The following is a 20,043-nucleotide window of genomic DNA, read 5'->3' as shown; positions in this document are numbered from 1 at the left end:
TTAGTGTACATTCTAAAGTGTGTGTTAAATTATTATTTTATTGTATAATGATCTTCACTAGTGTGGGTGCAAATTTTCGCCTTCTTCTTCTTGGACGAAAATGTACCTGCAAAACAATTAACATATTAGGTCAATGCCAAGAGCCTCACGCACCCACAATGAATTTTGGGGGGAGGGGTTTGGCCGAAGAACGTCTTATGCCAAAGTTAGAATTTGAGAGAGAAAGTATTTAGAGAAATTTAGAGAATTTTAGAAGAGAATTGAACTTAGGTTTTGGAGAAAATGAGTGGCTATATATAGGGGTGTGGCCGGCCCTATTATGAGAATTGAGATATGCCACAATTTGTTGATTTGTGGGACTGATTGCAAGATATTATGTAAAATAATATCTTGCAATTAGTTTGACAATTAATCAATTAATTAAGAAATTAATCAATTGATTTTGGCAATTAATCCTAATTTGAAAAGGATGATTAAGAGTTACCTTGTGGGTGATGATTTGATGAGGAGTGGTGAGAGGGTTTAAAAGAATACCATTTTGATCACATTTGACCTCGATTGAGCCGTTATTGTTCATTGCATGCGTATGGGAGTCCCGGCATGCCTCGAGGGTAATTTTGTCTTCTTAATCCAAAAGTCCACGTGTCGCATTCGTGATTTTCTTGATTATTTTTTGCTCCACAACTAGTAAAGTATTTAAGAAAAAATAATTTAAAGTTGTGAATTATGTACCCAACATTAAATAACAAAATCAACTCCATCTTTTGTTAAAAAATTTAACTTAATCTCTGATTGTTGTATAAAAAATGCTAGAAAGCAGTGAGTCAAATGACTCAGCTACCATGTAAATTATGACATCTTCCTTAAAAGAAATCGTGATGTCTTTAATCTTAATTTTAATCTATTTGACATCTATTTTGGAGATGCTTTAAAAAATAAAAATTAAACAAAACGAGAAATGCCGAACAAAGCCTTGGGAAATGAAATATTAGAAGAGTAAACACTAATTTTTATTTCTCACGCATCATTCTTAATTTTTGGCCGTCCAATCCAATACATTAGAAGAGTACCTAGCAAAAATTAACAAATAAGAATAGGTGTGTCAAACTGTACTATCGTATTGGAATCTGGCTACTGACAATCCTTAGGCAAATCCCTGGGCTTCTTCTTCTTTTTACCCCCCCCTCCCCCTCTCTCTCTATCCTCTCTCTTCCTCTCTCTCCCCACCACCCCACCCCAGTCAACACGGCCGGCTTCGCAGAAAAACCCTAAATATCCAATCCCCCAATTTGATTGGTTTATTTAAATCCCAAATTGAAGGACAACGAAACCAAATAAGCCAGCTCCGCCGGTCGTGCTGCTCAATTTTTGGTTTTTGTGCGTAGAAATGTCGTCGGAGATCGAGGTCGTCGAGGACGAGGTCCAAACCCGCGATCGCGAATCTGCCTCAGCCAATTCAGCAAACAACAATGGCGAAGCCAATGGGATTGGGGAAGAGAGTCTGCGAAACGACGTGTACACGGCAGCTGCGTACGGGGATTTGGAGAAGCTTCAGAGATTGGTGGAGTGTGAGGGTTGCTCTGTTTCCGAGACCGATGGGCTCGGCTACTATGCCCTCCAGTGGGCCGCTCTCAACAACCGCACTGCCGCCGCTCAGTATATTATTGAGGTGAGGGTTCTCCATTCACTCTTTGCTCCTTTTTTTTTATTTTTTTATTTTTTGTATTTTCAAGGAGTTTGGTGAATTAGATTTGCTTTGCTTGACGGTTTTTGAAATGTGCTTAAGTTGGTTATCCGAATTCGAGATTTCGTATTGATTCGAGGTGTTGTAGATAAATTTTGTGCTACTTGGTTAAATAAAAATCCAACATTTGCTTATAATTCTTCTCTTCTATCTATGAAATGGAAAGAGAAGCCAAGAAATGAAAATTTCGTGAGAAAAAAAAAATGATTTTAGCATTGGGCAGGTTGCTAATTTTTTTTTCTTGATGCTGTTTATGATTATTGCTCTTTTTTATTGAAAACAAAATTGAACACAGGACAAGTGTATTGGTATAACGGGCTTGTTATTTGGTTTTGTTAAATGGCAGCACGGAGGAGATGTGAATGCCACAGATCATACGGGGCAGACAGCATTACACTGGAGTGCAGTGCGGGGTGCAATCCAGGTTGCAGAGCTATTACTTCAAGAGGGTGCTCGGGTAAATGCTGCAGATATGTATGGCTATCAGGTCAGTTTTACTTTTTATTCCCGTTCACAATCCTAACTAACCCTTCTTAAGGAAATAGTATTGTTTGTTGATTATGAATCTTGGGATAGAATATTGGGATGTAAAACTTGTGCACAAGCATCTGTGTCCATATCTGCGTGTTTGTATCAGCTAGCCTATGTACAATATCTGCATTGGTAAATGAAATTTTCATGTAGTTATACCATAAAATACAGATTTTGGGGTCATGGTGTGCTGCTAGTAATTTTGAATCTTTTTAGTCAAATCAAACATTAGCAACCAGCAGTTAATCATTTTCTTTAAGTATGAGTTACTGAAAGGCATCTAGTGTTGCAATTTTGAACTGAAAGTGGACAGCTCATTTTTTTTGTCTTGCACACTTGTTTTAAGTTAAGTTTATGGTTTTGGCAAAAGCTTTTTATTCCCCGTTTAACCTATAAGCTGGCTGAAAGAGTCTGAAACATATTTGTTGTACCGATCAAATTTGATATGATCACAGGCTACACATGTTGCGGCTCAATATGGTCAAACAGCTTTCCTGTACCATGTTGTTTCAAAATGGAATGCTGACCCTGATGTGCCTGATAATGACGGGAGAAGCCCTTTACACTGGTACGTGACAATATTATTTTTCTATTTTTTGTGAATAGTACTTTCCTACTCTTTTCCACGATGTGTTCTATTTTCTATATGGAAAATGTGCACTGTGTTTCTTGTTTTGTTATGTAAATTTGATTCTCTCTTTTCCTTTTGAGTTTAGGGCTGCTTATAAAGGTTTTGCTGATTGTATACGTCTTCTTTTATTTCTGGATGCATATAAAGGACGCCAAGATAAAGAGGGTAAGTACCATCTTTGTTCCGTTATTATATGACTAGGGTAATGGATGCCAAAATATTTTTGTGGGGTTCACCTATTATGCGTAATCAATGACTTATTGCCTTTTTGTTACTCCAGGTTGCACTCCTTTGCACTGGGCTGCTATCAGGGGTAACTTGGAGGCATGCACAGTGTTGGTACAGGCTGGAAAGAAGGAGGACTTAATGGTTACAGATAACACTGGCCTTACGCCAGCACAACTTGCTGCTGATAAGAATCACAGACAAGTTGCCTTTTTCCTTGTAGGTGTTCCATAACCTAACACTTTTAACATTGGTTAGTAATGTTACTTATTTGGTCAATGAATTTGAGGACTTCAGTTTTCATGCTGTGCAATGATCTGATGAATCCTTTAAACTTTTGATTGATTCTGTTCTGGGACTTTTATGTTTAGAAAGAATGCCTTGTATATCTGACAAGTGGAGAATGTTGGTTTTGTTGTTTTTTTCTATTCTCAACATGGTTTTATTTATTGACTTACCAGGAAGTTCCTCAATTTTTTTTTCTTTTCTAATTTGGTGTTTTTTAAGGTTTGAGCCTTACATATAATGTTTATACAGTTGAACGTGTAAATGAAAGAACGGAAAGAACTGACCATGCTCTTATAAAATTGATTCTCTAGGGGAATGCTAGAAGATTGCTAGACAAACGCTGTGATGGGAACAGTCGTCTTGGAAGAATTTCGAAACTAGGACTTGCGCCACTACTTTGGTGTATAATATTTGTGCTCCTGGTGACCTATACTCATTCTGTCATTGCGGGTATCTGCCCTGAACTTTATATGGAACTTCAGTATGTGCCCTTAATGTCAGGATCATACAATACTTACACCGACTCCTCTCCCCCTGTCCAACTTTGTTGCAGCACCAAATCTGCCAAAGTTAACAGCTGGATCAGTTTTTGTTGCATGGCTAGGAGTTTTCCTAGCAACATCCGGGCTTGTTTTGTTCTATAGATGCAGCAGGTACGTCATAGAGTATTTGTAAGTTCTATGATGTTAGTTGCCTATATGTTAAGCGTTCACTCTCTGATAATCAGATTTGTGCTGTTTTGTTGATACTTTAGCTGGCTGTAGACTGACTGCAATGATGGAAATAATTCAAGTTTTAATTAGTCATGTTTTGTCTTGTGCGCACACACACACACCCACATTGTTTCGTGGATGTATGCATAGATATTATGGTGCTGTGTAGAGCAATGTCACTTAATTAAATGTGTTGTTGATTATTAGCATTTTAAAAAAATGTCTTTTGCAGCAAGGATCCAGGTTACATCCGAATGAATGTCCACGATTCACAAAATATGAAGGATGATGTTCGTATCGTAACTTTCTTCATCTTCTCTTATTTCCACCACCTTTCCACATAATTTTTTTAATCCATCTCTGGCCATCCCCCAGAGTTATTATTATGACTTACATATTAAAGATGAGAATCATAATGGGCTCTTGACTTACCGTTCCTATAAGTTAAGTTAACACATTGGTTTCTCATTTTGAACAGGAGCCTCTTTTAAAGATTGAGATAAATAATCCTGCCTTGCTAGCTGGTAATTGGTCTCAGCTCTGTGCAACGTGCAAGGTACCATCGATTGCCTACCTGATCCTTTTATTTAGTTCTCAGAACATATCGCCTAACATACTTGCTGGCGTTGTCATCAGATTGTCAGGCCTCTTCGTGCAAAGCACTGTTCAACCTGTGATCGTTGTGTTGAACAATTTGACCACCATTGCCCTTGGGTATCCAATTGCATTGGCAAGGTGCACTGACATTGATAAGTTTTCGTGTTATGGATTGTTTTTCCAACTTTTCATGTTATAGTTAGTTTAATCTATTTTCTTTCTTTTCATGCTGTACAGAAAAACAAATGGGATTTCTTTGCTTTCCTTTTTCTGGAAGTTTTGGCGATGGTGTTTACTGGAGGGGTTACTCTTACGAGTATGTCCCAGTTTCTCCAACCCTATTTTCTGAAGTTTCTCTAGGCATGGAATTGTTTGTATGCGTATATGTGCTTCAACCTGCTAAGGGAAATTAATTTTCTTCTTTCAGGAGTTTTGAGCGATCCATTGAGGCCATCTTCTTTTGGAGCATGGATCAATTATGTTGCTACTAGTCATGTGGGCGCTCTTTCATTTTTGATAGTGGATTTCCTCCTCTTCTTTGGCGTGGCAGTATTGACCGTTGTCCAAGCTTCTCAGGTGATTTTTCTTTTTAAAATTGACTTGCTCAATATAAAAAATGGAAAAACTAATAGCGAAGATTGTTATGATCTGAAAAGTAAATATTTCCCGAGGCTTTTCTCCACACGACAGCAGCTCTATGTAAAGAGTGCCGCCATAGCAATTTGTTAGTCAATAATCTTTCTCTTGTTACAGATATCACGGAACATCACAACTAATGAAATGGCAAACATGATGCGCTATAACTACCTTAGAGGCCCAGGTGGTAGGTTCAGAAATCCGTACGATCACGGGATAAGGAAGAATTGTTCGGATTTCTTGATCAAGGGTTACAACGAAGATGTGGAATTCATTGAAGAATCAGCTCATGATGAGGAGGGTATTGGAATGAGGCATATCAATTCTTCAAACTTGCAAAATGGGGACGCCTATCCTCACCGCACAAACGGCAACAGTCATGTTGCAATCAATGTAAATTCTAATTCGACAGGACATCACGGTCACGTCCATTCTGCCCATTGCAGCCATAGCAATAGCCAGGGGAAACCGAAAACCGAAAACGTTCCATTAGGCTTGGGTCTTGGTCTGGGGCGGAACAGTGGCCGATCTGTTGTAGCTTCATGATAGTAATTTTGATGGCCCGAGTGTGGCTGAAGATCTGTTGTGTAGTATAATCATATTTACACTTCAGCTTTTTTGTAAGTGATTGTCACTCCTTGAAAATGCAGTCGCACGAAATTTGTTTAAATTGATCCTTTTCCCTCAGTTATGCTGTAGCTGTACAGATTGATTAACCTCACTTGCCTTGTGAATGTTGACTGCATCATGACTCATGCTTCGAAAATTTTGGTTGGTGAGCACTGCTCTACACCATAACACGCCATCCGTCGTGATTTGATTTCAAGCTTTCATGAAGTTTGTTTGGAACTGCTTTTGAAACAAGCTCTTCTGCTCATAAACACTTTTAGCAACAAAAACTCAAGTTCTTCCTCGAGCACTCTTCTGCTTTTGGAAGAAGCTCTTCTGCTCAGAACTAGTTTTAAGTCTCATCCATAAAGATGTTAATGTTTAAATTATCGTGTGTGAGCACGAGCAGGACTATTGGCTTGTAAAACACAGTTGATTGCATAACTATAGATAAGGTCATGATTTTGACAGCAAGACAAAAGTTTCATCAACTTTTATTTTTTATTTTTTTATTATGGTTAAATAAAATTTGATCAACTTGCAATCTTTTAATTAAGCGTTAATTATCAATTTATTTGGGGGGCAAAGCCTTTAATTATTTGTGATTTGACCCTTGGTTGATGCTTGAACTTGAAGCCTTGAAGGTAGGTTGTGTGATGAAAACAAAGGAGATTCAATTCAACTAACCAACCCCACCTACAAAATTTCAGTCATAAATTGGAATTTAAATGTAATTCATGCCAAATAATATACTCAAACAAAAATGCTAAGGAGACTCGTTTAATGTGTGGTTCTCCATGTATTTTCTGATATCTCACGCACAATTTAACGTCAACTTCTATGCTAACATTATAAACATCATGCAAAAAAATATAGGTTGTGTTATAAAAACAAAGGGGTTCACCCCACCAACAAAATTTCAGTCATGAATTGGAATTTAAATGAAATCCATCTCAAATACAATACTCAAAAGATAAATGATAAGCAGATTTGTTCAAAGTGAGTTTTCTCATGGACTTTTGACACTTCACATTTTAAAGTCAATTTCTGTACCAATATCATACAACGTTGTGCCAAAAACATAAGATAATAAAAAATACATAAAGAGTTTTGCTTTTAAAAAAAATCTCATTAGCATCTCTCATACTCTAATGTATCCAAAGTCCAATTAGTCTTATCCTCAAAGTTAATATATACAATTCTGCAACTTGTTTTTATTGGAAGTTTTTATTTATTAATGTTAACATCATTGCTAATCATGATTATTATTTGTACGATTCTATGATTTATTCGAATTGTTTAATTGCAAATTGTAGTCAAAGGGTAAAGCATTTCTTGAAAGATAGATCTTCTTTTCTTCCTCATCGGTTCATCATTTATTTTGAGACTATTCTCCTTCCACGTAACTGTTCAGCGTGAGGCTTACACTATCCGTTATCTACACATGAATTAATACTGGATATAGCGGTATGATTCATCGTATGTGCACCATAAGTCAATGTCACATGAATTTAAGATTATGTCTCGTTCGTTCCCATTGTTTAGCTCACTTGTCAAATCCCGTGTACAAACATGTAATCTACTACAAGGTTCTAAAAGGTGCTAGTCAGATGGTAGATAGCAGCCTAATGTTGAGACGGAGGCGGAAGCGGAGGCCTAGGTAGTTTTTTGTTTTTTAAATTTTAATTACGTTTATTATATAACATATAAATTATGTTTACTTGTACTTAAAAAAAACATTAATGTATTAAATACATAAATTACAAAATAAAATGACATAAAAACACAAAAAAACAAGGGGAACAAGCATCTAATGAATGCTCATTCAAGTATTCAACAAGTCTCTTATAATTTATTGAAAAATAAAATGCAAATGAAAATTATTTATTTTTTGTCAAAGTGAATCGCGACCTAGGCATGCTAGACATCATTTCTAAATTTTCAAATGCCTAAGAAATAATCAGGATAATAGCCAGCCCTAGCTTAGGCGCAGCTTAGATGACGCTAGACAAGAATTTTTAAAATAGCAAACTCGCATCACTCTTATAACTTTTAATAAGAATAATAGAAAAACCGATCACCTCTAAATATGGCCATTAACGTTAGGGGTATTATATTCGCTTTATCTATAAATAAAAATAGTCTCGTGCCACTTGGTAGTATGATGTAGCGGTATGCTTCTTCTCTTGTAAGTGAGAAATTTTAAGTTCGATTCTTACTAAAGACAAATTTGAATTCCATTTTTGCTATCATGCCCTTCTTTTTAGTGTCAATAACATCGTTTATTCAAACGAAAAAAATGTCTTGTGATTGACTCAAATAAATAATAAAAATATCAAATAAAAATAACTAACTTATCGTATTTTAGCTCATGATGTCTCTCACGTATCTCACGATGAATTTGTAGTCTTTCTAATTTCTGATGTTTTGTTCGGTTAAGTAGGCCCATTGGTTCATCCTTTGCTACTACACCGCGCGGGCGGCAACGCCTTTGCTTTTCCCGCCGGCGGAAAAAAGAAGAAAACGACACTCTCAGTGGGGCCGGACTGCCCAAGGGGGGACCCACAGAAGCCGTGACCACATGGCATGCCGCTCCCCCTCATTACTCCTCGAATCTCTTATCCCATTTGAGCCCGTCCCCCGAGTATAGTAGACGAATAATGTCTAATCAGAGCAAATGACACGTGGCGAAGATCAGATGGGCGGTGAGATTCGTCTCTCACCTCACCCCTCTCTCTCTCTCTCCCCCCTCCTCCTGCCAAGTCGCAACTCTCCAACCCCCACTCTCTTGATATTTCAGTTCCAATCTCTCTCTCTCTCTCTCTCTCTCTCTCTCTCGCAGCTCGCTCTGCTAATTGATCGTTGATTGATCGGTGAGACTTCTGTTCGTGTTACTACACACTCTGTTTCTGTTTGGTGTCTGAGAAAATATGACCGTGTTACCGAAACTGAAAGAACCCAAGAGTAAAGTTTTGTACTTTCATGCTTATTTGATCGTTTGTATGTAAAAAGTGAAGATTTTTGTGTGTAAAATTTGATTTCTTGATGTAGGTAATTCTCCACTTTTTATTTTTTGTAACTTTCATACTTGTTTGATCTTTTTGTTCGTAAAAAGTGGAGATTTTTGTGTGTGAAAGTTGATTTTTTGATGTGGGTGGTTTTCCTTTTTTCGTTTTAGTAATTACACTGAAAGTGTTTCTGTTGCCACTGGTTGGATAGTTTTTCTTGATAGCTTTTACAACATTTTGTCTTCTGGGTTTGTTTTGGTATGATGCAAATGAACAGTAAAAGTTAATTTACCATGTTTGGTTTAGGAAATGAATTGGTTTGCTCAGAAGTTATTTTCCGATGATATAGTAACTTTTGTGATGTAAATACAATGATACTGTTTGTTTCTTTAGCTTCCAGGATGAATTAGAGATCAATCCCATGAACCTCTTTTATGCGAATTGTGTGAGGTTAAGTGATAGTTCAATCCACACTTAGATGATGGGGGGAATTTGTTCAAGAAAGCAAAACCAACCGGTCATTGAAGATGGCGTCTGCAGAGCTGTGTCTAGAAGATACGGTAAAAGTAGCAGTTCAAAATGGTTGACCAATTCATCTTTTCGACCCACTGTAGAGCAGCCTCCAGGAGGAGCAGGGACTTGCCCATCTCTCTTGGAATTATGCATTTATAAAATATGCCAGGTACTTGCTTTCTATGGCTTGTAAGCTTGAACTCGTGTGTTGTGGGAGGAGATTATATGTGTCGTAATTTTCAGGTTGTGATTTGTATTTGCATATCCGTTACAGAGCATTGACAAATATAGCTCGTTTTCGATGCTGCCAAGGGATGTTAGTCAACAAATCTTCAACGAATTGGTCTGTTCCAATTCGCTTACTGATGTTTCTCTTGAAGCTTTTAGAGATTGTGCCCTCGAGGTAATGTGCTAGTGGGTGGTTGAAATTTGGAAGTTTGGAAAGGCTTTGTCATTTATTAGACATTCTTCTTTTGTGATTGCAGGATATTGGTTTGGGGGAATACCCTGATGTGAAAGATAGTTGGATGGGTGTCATCTCTTCACAAGGTTCATCGTTACTTTCAGTTGATCTTTCTGGTTCAGAGGTGACAGATTCTGGGTTGGCTCTTCTGAAAGGTTGCTCAAACCTTCAAGCGTTAGCTTACAATTACTGTGACCATGTTTCAGAACAGGGACTTAAACACATAAGTGGTAATATCTATGTCTTTTACTTCTTGAATTTTTTCTATTTTTCCAATTTAAGCATTTTTCAGTTATCTTGTTTATTGTGTGCTAGCTTTTCGCTTAATGATACGGTTTATTGCTGGAGATGATAGTTAATTTAATTTGATCCTTTCCTTACTAATTTCACTCAGTCTTTTTTATCAGTTAAACTTTTCATGTTGGTTTTTCTGTCGAGTAATGTTTATGCTTATTCTGACCTTGTTCTGTAGGTCTTTCAAACTTGACATCCTTGAGTTTTAAAAGGAGCGATGCAATAAGTGCTGAAGGGATGCGTGCTTTCTCTGGCTTACTTAACTTGGAAAAGTTGGACCTGGAGAGGTGTTCAGCCATTCATGGTGGATTTGTTCATCTTAAAGGTTTGTCCTGCCTAAAGTAAAAAATGAATTATGACCGTTTTAGCTAAATGGAACTTCTTGAGGCCATGAGAATTAGGAGTAGAGAAAACTAATTGGGGCCATGAGCTCTGTTGCACTGTAACGAGTTTACAATTTGAGTGTTTGGTGAAAGATCTCAGTATATGAAATTATTGATTCATCGGGGGTAATAAATTGTAATTATATGCTTGCAGGTTTGAAGAAGCTGAAGTCTCTTAATGTAAGATGTTGTAGATGCATCACAGATTCAGATTTGAAGACCATCTCAGGTATTTTTATAAATGTTAGATGAATTTTTGTAGGGTATCATTAGTTTTTTCTGTCCTTAATTGCACAATAACAATTTAATCAACTCATGTTGCTCTTGTTTTTGTATTTCTCAGGACTTATTGACCTGAATGAGTTGCAGCTATCCAACTGTAACATTACTGATTCTGGCATTTCTTATTTGAAAGGTATAATATTGTCCCTAGTTTCTGTAGTGAGGCACCAAAAAATTCTGCTTTTGCTCTACTTAATTTGTGTTTGTGTAGGATGCACACATGCATGCACGCTCACACACACACACACATCCAACAAAGACACCTCACATTGCTTGTTTGTCAGTACTTTTTAGTTTTAACGCATAGTTGCTTGTTTATCAGTACTTTTTAACGCAAGTTGCTTCATACGCTTGTGTATGGCAGGCTTGCACAAGCTTAGAATGCTGAATTTAGAAGGATGCAATGTTACTGCCTCCTGTCTGCAGTCTATTTCAGGTTTGCTTTCTCTTTGCTGTTCTGTGTTTTCTAATGATTCCATTAATATACTGATAATTATTCTTAAGACTGCTACAACTTCTTAACAAAATATCCACTTTAATATGTCTAAAAGAAATGTGTCCAACTGTGGGTATTACTATTACTTTATTTTTATTCGGTTAGTTTAGGGGATGAAGATTGTGACATGCATCCTATGCACTCTTAAAATTAATTGTTCCTGGTGCAGCCCTTGTTGCCCTGGCGTATTTAAATCTCAACAGATGCAGTCTATCTGATGAAGGATGCGATAAGTTTTCGGGTGAGTGACAATATTTGGCTCCACATGGATCTGGCTATTTGTTTAACAGGTTTGCTCAATGGGCTGAGTAGCTGGTAATCTTGACTTTTCCGCGCTAACCATATTTCTTTGACAGATTTCGCCCGTTTTATATATTTTTATGCGGCTGAATAGTTCATAATCTTGACTTTTCCACACTTTGTTTCTACAGGGCTTACAAACTTGAAGGTCTTGAGCTTGGGATTCAACGAGATCACAGATGCATGTTTGATGTATCTAAAGGGTCTCTCTCTCTCTCTCTCTCTCTCCCACACACACACACACAACTATTCTGTATATTAAGTTTTTTTTCTTTTGTTCATACATTTATTTCCATGATTGCTTCTATCAGGTTTAACGAGTTTGGAGAGCTTGAACCTGGACTCCTGCAAGATAGGTGACGAGGGGCTTGCTAATTTGGCAGGTTCTATTCTAGTTCTACCATCCTTCATTTTGGATAACAGTGTTATAGTTTGCATGGTCTGGGCCTTTTCCAATAGTTTAAATTGGTTTGGAAATGGGACATGCTTCGTTTGTTCGCTAGAAATGCATGAGATTGAAAGACGTGGCCACCCATCTGATTTTATCGTGTTGTTTCTATATTAAGGGCTGACACTCTTGAAGAACTTGGAGCTATCTGATACTGAAGTTGGAAGCAACGGGCTTCGTCATCTCTCAGGTGATGATTGCATTGCATCAGACAATTGCATGGTTATGATCTGAATGTTTTCCGAGTTCAGTGTAAGGCTGTAGGCTATACAGTATGCTGAAGCTTTGAATTTACTACCTTGTTAGTTTGTGGCTCAAATTCTTTGAAGGTCTCATTATAGTTCAAAGTTAAACTGCACCTCATAATTTTTCTGCTAAGCAGTTTGTATTATTTGGTGCATGTTCATCTTTTTTAAAGCATTTCTTTTTAAGCATTAATTTGGGTGGCTGTTATCACTTTCAGGTTTGAAAAATCTCGAAAGTTTGAACTTGTCGTTCACCCTAGTAACTGACAGTGGCTTGAAAAGGTTATCTGGATTGACATCTCTCAAATCACTTAATCTGGATGCTCGGCAAATTACTGATGCTGGACTTGCAGCAATTACAAGTAAGGATTTTTTTGTATTTTTAAGCTGTAGAGGGAAAATATCGGCTATTTGTATAGAAAACCTTGTGATCGATGCATTGATTTCCACTGAAATTAATCATGTTCTTGAATTCTTCTAATCATAACTATATAGACATATTTATCATATATTATCAATCAAAATGTTTTAGCTTCGTTCACTTCCCGTAAGTTTGGTTGAAGATCGAAGCTTTTTGTCCCAGTCAAAGAATTTATGCCTTGCTGATGCAGGTCTTACAGGATTGACACATCTGGACCTATTTGGCGCTCGCATTTCAGATTCTGGAGCAAACCATTTAAAATGTATGCTATAAGATTCACAGTGTAAATCTTCATTTAATTCGTAACATACTTTCCAATGATGAGATGGACTGCAGAATAGAACGGGGGAATTTGATTTTACATTTGAACTTCCGCAACTGAGCATAATCTTCTCGTTTTAAAGTCATACTTCTGATGCTTTACTTTCTTGGTGAAATCAGACTTCAAGAACCTTCAATCTCTTGAAATATGCGGTGGAGGATTGACTGACGCTGGTGTGAAGAATATCAAAGATCTTGTCTGTCTGACATGGCTAAATATATCACAGAACTGCAACCTGACCAATAAATCTTTGGAATTGATTTCTGGTACTTAACGCTTCTATTCTCTTATTTTCTCCTAGAGCAGTTGCTGCATTGCTTCAGCGATTTTTGTTGCAACTCGCCGTTTATGATTGAACGTAACATTCTAATTTGATCATACCACTTCTCATGTTTCGTTTCCCTCTGAAAATGTAGGATTGACTGCATTGGTGTCGCTGAACGTTTCAAATTCTCGCATCACCAATGAAGGATTGCAGCACTTGAAGCCTCTAAAGAATTTGCGCTCGCTGACCTTGGAATCGTGCAAGGTGACTGCTTCGGAAATCAGGAAGCTCCAGTCTGATGCCCTGCCTAATCTCGTCAGCTTTCGGCCCGAATAGATCGGAAGCACCGTAAGATACTCCATGTAAATAGGCTGCTATGTGCCCATGGATAGCTTTGTGTACAGGTTAATAACTCCATATGGATAAAGGTAAAAGGTGCCAAAATTTGTGGATGGAAAAACCAGACTCTATGATAAATGTATAGATGGCCTTTATCTGGATAATATGGATATTTTCAAAGCTTCCAAATGTATATATACAAATATATTTAAGTTAATGAAAAACATTCGCCGCAATGTGTGGCTGAGTTTAATTATCTTTGATCTTGAAGTGAATTTCGATGAAAATGTTGTGTAGCAGGGATGAATTTTGTAGAATTTTTACAAAAACGATCAAGAATCATGAGATTTAGCTTACAATTTTTTCTAAAATAATGTGATTTTTGAGTACTCGTACGATCTTCTACGTACTTGAAGAAAAATAAGATTATTGAATTTTCGCAAGTTCTTCAACCTCTGCGTAATAAATAAAGAATTATAAGCATAACAAAATAGGGGAAGAAAAATAGGTAATGTTTGTAATAGTAAACTATTGATGAGTTAACATGAACCTCATTATTCCAGTACAAATTTTTCCCCTAATACACACTACATTTATAAAATTAACGTTAAATTACACCCCAATATAACATGGATTTCACACTAAATAAAATCAAGAACATGCCGTCGACGACGCTTCAATTACTAGTACAAATATTCGGACAGAAACTGCAAAGCGAAGCGGATGATTGCAGAAACTGACTAAAATGAAGATCTGCAACTTCACCTCCGACCCTCCCTGCGATCGAAAGAGAATGAAAAGAATTTGTTTTCTGAACAATCTACTCACAACAGAATTTGAATCCACAAACTATCCACTGTGTATAAAACTAATAGGTCATAGCTAAAAGCCTGAATGTAGTTTACAGGGCAGTAGCAAGAAAACCTGCAAAAGAGACGAGCCACTTGTGAATTAATCTAAGATGAATTTGTACACGAAGTTTTAAGCGTGACACGAAAAGCAAACGAAAGAAAAAAGAACGGATTAAAGATGTATAAAATCAGATCATGCCTACCTCAATGTGCATGATTATATGATCCAATCCATGAGAATATGGTAGTGAAAGTGTGTCTAATCCAGTGCTGCATTTTCAAGAGCCAGAACTGGACGCCGTGAGCTCAAGCGTGCTCCAAGGCAGAATAAATTCTGGAAACTCGTCTTCGTAGTAATGGCTCTAACCGGAATGATGGAATTCCAGTCTGCCACTTTTTCGCTTCGTGCATCTCGTTCCATGCTTGTACGATCTCGTCAATTTTGAACCCCAGACCTGTAATAACAGAAAACGAGCTATTCAAATGTCCAAGTTACTTAAAGAAGTGGCAGTAGATGATTAGTTTCGGAGTGTAAAAGTTTGAATTGTGTCACCTTCCAATGCATTATCATTTGAAGAGTGATTTTTGAGCATGACTGCTATATCTGTAGGTGAAGCCCCGGCAAGCCCAAATTTTTCAACTGCAACTTCCAAACATTCTTTCCATACGGGTAGCCCTAGTTTGAATTCCACAATAGATCGCTCGTACAGCATGGTGCCCCATAGGAGATTTATCTGACATCTCATGCTTGTAGCCTGGTCTGCAGCCTCATTTGCTGATACATCTTTGAAAATTCCGTTCAAACCCATTTTCTGCACCTGAGTTTTAACACTACTTGGACCGGAAAGTTCTCTCAGGCGTTGCTCTTCCAATTCCTCGAACAGCTGCATGCCTTTTTCCATATTGTCTTCGGCGTAGTTATAAAGTCGCAGAACCTCAGTGGAAGGCCACGTCTCCAGATCAACATTGCTGCTAATTGCATAATACCAAGAAAGTTTTGCCTGTTCAAACTGCTGCTGCCCGAGGGCCAGATAGCCTTCATAAAAGTCCGGTTTGATCTGCAGCGCTTGTTCGTATCTCCTTCCTGCTTCTATGTATTCCTTCTGTGCCCAATCATATGCACTTTTGATATTTGAAATAATAGATTCTTTCGAAGAATCTTCGGTGAAATACACCTTCTTTGTTGCCCTGGCCATGTGAACATTTCCCCAGTTGAACAGCGCCAAAGCTCCCATTTCTTGGAACTTCTCTCCTGCTATGTCAAACAGGTCTTGTGCTTCTTCACTCGTGACTGTCTCCTCCATTGCCTCGGAATAAAGCTTCACCCCGAGTTCATGAAGATCCAAGTATGCATCAGATTCAATCCCAGCATAGCTCTTGAACAGCTGAGCAAAATTGATTATCCAATCCTCAATGTAGGGTGGGCTCTTCATATCCTTGTGTTTTACCACACTACCATTCTCAGCTACACTATGCTGCTTGTGTGGTTCGATTTCCAGTTTCTCAAAGTAGGGATCCTGCTCGGGGTTAACTTCCACTACGTAAAGCCTGACAGACCCTTCCGATTCTGCTGATCCTTCAGCCCATCGCAACTCTTCATTGGAAGTGATTGTGACCAAATCACCTTCTTGGTCTCTATATTTGATAAGAACTGCTCTTGAGCTAGGAAACCGATCATACACAACCTCTCTCAGTTGCAGGAGGGTGCAATTTAGCGGCAACTCAGCCCACCTTATGTCCTCTCCAAATACCAATTTCACACTTCTTTTAGGCACTTCTTCATTTGAACTGCTGATCGCCTCCTCGACAACTACCTTGACCTCTGCCTTCTTCTCCTCAGCTATTTCCACCGCCTTTTTGTCTTCAGTTATTTCCACAGACTTCTCTTCCTCAGCTACATCCACAGCCTTCTTTTCCTCAATCTTGTCCTCAGCTTTCTCCTCAATGTTTTCCTCAGCCTTCTTCTCTTTATCTTTGTTGCCCTTCTTCTTCTTCCGACTCTTCAACTTCATTATTTTCCCTGGCTGGGAAGCATGAGTTGGTTCAACATAATCTGCAGGCAACTCAATTACCGTGTCATTCACCCTCAACCCCTTCTCCTCAAGTACACTTTTCACTCGTTCTGCGACCTCCATTGCCATGACATTTTTTGGCTCCATGTTCAAAACGGTACCAACATCTCTCAAAGCCAAATCCAACCTATTCAAAGCCTCGTAACACTTTGCTCTCTTCAACAACGCCTTACTGTACTTTGGTGTGACTTCAAGCGCCAAATTACATTCATTGATAGCCCTCGGGTACTCACTCAGCCCCATTTGCATATAGCACGCTGCCATGTTGCTCCTAAGATAGGATACATCGATGTGATTCCTCGGAAGCAATTTGAGGGCTTTCTCATATTTCAACAAAGCTCCTTCAAGATCCCTCTTCTGAAACAACTTGTTCCCCTCGTCCTTCAGTTCTTGAGACATCGAAATGAAAACTTCTGTGTCCTTATCATAGGCTTTCGGGCTAGTATCCCCGATTTTGCTTTGATTCGAACTATCACCTGAATTTTCTCCTGCGTTTTTCTTCTTTTTTCCACTTTGCTTCCCCATCATAAACTCAACAACTCATACAAAAGATTTGAGCTACAACTAAAACTAAAACGTAATCTCACTACAGACCCGAATGCTCAAAACTCAGTAGCTGATCCAATTAAGTAAACAGGGAAACCAACAACTTATTGAAACCACTTTCTATCATATTTCCCCAACTTTCCCGAGAAACAAACAAGTTTTTCCAAAACCAATCCAAGCCCAAAACACAATTCAACACAAAACAGATCCTCACAATTCAATCAAGTAACAATACAACAATTCAGAAATAGACACAGCAGCGTTCCAGACGCAAAAAAAAAAAAAGCACTTTTCCCAGAAGCCAATTCCGCCCAAGAAAACCTCTTTTCAAAATCTGAAGCTACTACCTTGAAAGCTCAACTGGGTTTTCTTTTCTCAACCATAAGAATCACAAATTCATCAACTTTTTCTCTCCAAATCAGGATTTGTCAGTGCCTATCAAATTATATACAAATCCCAATTGTGAGAGAAGCAGCCGTCCCCCAATTCAGCTCAAAAAACAAGCTTTGAGAAAAACCAAGATTCTGGGGAGAGAGAAACTTATCTGGGAAATGAGTCGGTGAAAAAGCTCCGGATTTTCCAGGAAAATCTCCGCCGAGAAAATGAGAGAATTTTCGGGGCGAGAAGGGAAAAAGAAAAGCAACCAATGTCCGTTGGCTCCTTTTGTAGGTGGGAATACAAGATTTTGTTGTTCTTCACTGCTTCACGTAAACGCCACAAAAGCAAAGAGATGAAGAATCTGATAACTTGTAATTTTCCCTTTTTTGGTATTTCACCAAAATATAATACTGAAATTACAAAAAAAACAAAAAAACCAAAATATAATACTGAAATTACAAAAAAAAACAAAAAACAAAAATTTCGAACACGGTGGGTCCCTTGTTTCTGTGATATCCAAGTTTCTTGGGGCTGCTGTTCGATTAGCTATTGCCAGAGCCATTTGAGCTGCTTGGATTTGCAGTTGCCTCTTCTTCTGGTTGCTTAAAATGCAAAAAATAAAAATAAAAAAAGCAAAAATATGGAGTGGAGGGGTAAAATAGTCAGTTAAGAAGAGAATAGGTATTCAACTGGATTAAGTGGACGAACAGGATTCTCTCCGGAGCATTCCCTAGGATCTTAGGGATCCCGTAATCATGTCAGTTCATCGTGTATCATGCGGTCAGAAATCATTTAAAATTTAAATTTTAAAATTTAAATATAAATAGTACCTAACGAAAATTGACCGCACAATATAAAATGAACGGACAAGATTGTAGGATCCTTAAGAGCAATTCCACCCCAGTGGATTTTGCCCAGGACCCAGCACAAAAACAGGGCCAGCACCCTGTCAACCAAGTCCACCCCTCATTTTGACTGGTACCCAGCCTGAGCTGGGCAATGGACCAGCCCAAAACAGACTGAGCAAGAAGCTAGGCAGTTTGCCTGGCGCGTGCGCTTCACGCAGGCGCTGCCGCGAGTAGCCGACAGGGCTGTCAGCCCACTTGTGCTCCGGATCCCATCAGCGACGTGGCATGCTTATATCCGTTGGATTTCCAACGGCTAGTTTTTCTAGACCGTTGGATTTCCAACGGTAAAAAAAAATTAAATTTTACTTTTAAAATATACCGTCCGATCACAGATCAACGGTCCACGTTAATTAACTAATTAAAATTTATTAAAACATACAGAAAAAATATTAAAAAATACGTAAAATTTAAAAAAAAATTATTTATTTTTTCTATAAATACCTAACTCTCATCTTCCACCTTACACCACATTTCAATATTTTCTACACTTTCTACCAAAGCTTTCATATACTTTTTGTGTGAAAAAAAAATACCAAAAAACTTGTGGTTGAAGAATAAAGTGTATTTGATGAGTTTATGTAATTTCATTTTAGTGTGTTTTTTTTTTATAGTTTATTTGATGAGTATGTAATTTTATTTTAGTGTGTATTTTTTTTAAGTTTATTTGAAATTTTATCTGAAATTGGTTAAAAATCTTATCCGAAATAAACTTAAAAAAAAAACACACCAAAAAAATGCGCTGGGTGCCAGCGCATTTTTTTAGGGGTGGAGATGCCTTGGCCTATTACTGTTCACTCCAGTCTATTACTGTTCATTTGAGTGGATAAATGCGCTGGGTGCTGGCGCAAAGTTCTTAGGGGTGGACTTGCTCTAAGATCCCTAGGAAAATGCTCAGGAGAGAATCCTGGTTCTAAGTGGACAACCTCAACTTTTTGCCAACGAACGTTGGCCACGTGGCCCTAAGCATGTGAAGAAAAGTAACGAACTATCAACTATGGCAGTACAACTTCAACCGCCAAAATCACAAAGCAGAACAGGGTTGCATACTTGACAAGACAAGGAGTAGTGGCCTGTGCGGGAAACAGCCTGGTTGGGGAGCCTCTAAAAGTAAAGTCCACTTCTAGACTTTGACGATGCGATGCCCACGTGTGCGAAGAATATTTTTCAAAACAAAACGTAATTGTATGTAACAGTATTACAAGTTAATCACGTGTTGTTAAGTTTAATCACATGATATATATCAGATGTTTTGTACAAATTAAGATAAATATGTTGTAAAGTCAAAACATCTAACGTTACACTTCTAAACTGTTGTTATGTGTTACTGCATGAGAATAACTTTTTTATCTATCAAAACGTTATAGTGTCTGCATGGGAATCCAATCACACACTACTATTAGTATAACATTCTTGAGATGGATAAGTTGATCTCTTTGATGAAAGCCATGTATTAGATATTGCCATATTGGTAAGCTTCCTTCGCTTGCGTGACATGTACTCTAAGCCACCGCCCGCCGCCCGCCGCCCGCTTGAAT

At 38.0% G+C, this 20,043-nt stretch overlaps 3 protein-coding genes across 5 annotated transcripts; 2 read left to right on the top strand and 1 right to left on the bottom strand.

Annotated features, from left to right (window-relative positions):
* The first annotated feature begins 1,158 nt into the window (after positions 1-1,158).
* Positions 1,159-6,035, top strand: LOC126602387 (protein S-acyltransferase 24-like). Its single transcript, XM_050269231.1, has 13 exons — positions 1,159-1,669; positions 2,091-2,231; positions 2,731-2,843; positions 2,992-3,071; positions 3,187-3,350; positions 3,731-3,869; positions 3,973-4,072; positions 4,365-4,422; positions 4,611-4,688; positions 4,769-4,867; positions 4,967-5,045; positions 5,157-5,305; positions 5,483-6,035. The coding sequence occupies exons 1-13, from the start codon at positions 1,388-1,390 to the stop codon at positions 5,909-5,911; spliced, it is 1,911 nt and encodes a 636-aa protein (XP_050125188.1). The 5' UTR covers positions 1,159-1,387; the 3' UTR covers positions 5,912-6,035.
* A 2,638-nt stretch (positions 6,036-8,673) lies between these two features.
* LOC126602389 (uncharacterized) lies at positions 8,674-14,009 on the top strand. Of its 3 annotated transcripts, none has more exons than XM_050269235.1 (16): positions 8,674-8,847; positions 9,383-9,664; positions 9,770-9,898; positions 9,981-10,188; positions 10,431-10,577; positions 10,790-10,864; positions 10,979-11,050; positions 11,282-11,353; positions 11,583-11,654; positions 11,845-11,916; positions 12,025-12,096; positions 12,280-12,351; positions 12,625-12,768; positions 13,018-13,089; positions 13,269-13,415; positions 13,566-14,009. In XM_050269235.1, the coding sequence occupies exons 2-16, from the start codon at positions 9,461-9,463 to the stop codon at positions 13,748-13,750; spliced, it is 1,743 nt and encodes a 580-aa protein (XP_050125192.1). In that variant the 5' UTR covers positions 8,674-8,847; positions 9,383-9,460; the 3' UTR covers positions 13,751-14,009. The 3 variants fall into 3 exon arrangements, with proteins under 3 accessions (XP_050125192.1, XP_050125191.1, XP_050125190.1); XM_050269234.1 differs by having other exon boundaries at positions 8,674-8,938; positions 9,376-9,664; XM_050269233.1 differs by having other exon boundaries at positions 8,675-8,847; positions 9,376-9,664.
* A 235-nt stretch (positions 14,010-14,244) lies between these two features.
* On the bottom strand, positions 14,245-18,178 carry LOC126602386 (protein PHOX1-like). Its single transcript, XM_050269230.1, has 3 exons — positions 15,158-18,178; positions 14,808-15,059; positions 14,245-14,677 (listed from the first exon to the last, which is right to left on the bottom strand). The coding sequence occupies exons 1-2, from the start codon at positions 17,202-17,204 to the stop codon at positions 14,911-14,913; spliced, it is 2,196 nt and encodes a 731-aa protein (XP_050125187.1). The 5' UTR covers positions 17,205-18,178; the 3' UTR covers positions 14,245-14,677; positions 14,808-14,910.
* Positions 18,179-20,043: the final 1,865 nt, after the last annotated feature.

The sequence above is a fragment of the Malus sylvestris genome, chromosome 15 (assembly GCF_916048215.2).
Source record: "Malus sylvestris chromosome 15, drMalSylv7.2, whole genome shotgun sequence".
Lineage (NCBI taxonomy): Eukaryota > Viridiplantae > Streptophyta > Magnoliopsida > Rosales > Rosaceae > Malus > Malus sylvestris.
Note: the sequence above shows the minus strand (reverse complement) of the source record. Positions and strands in the feature narration are given on the sequence as shown.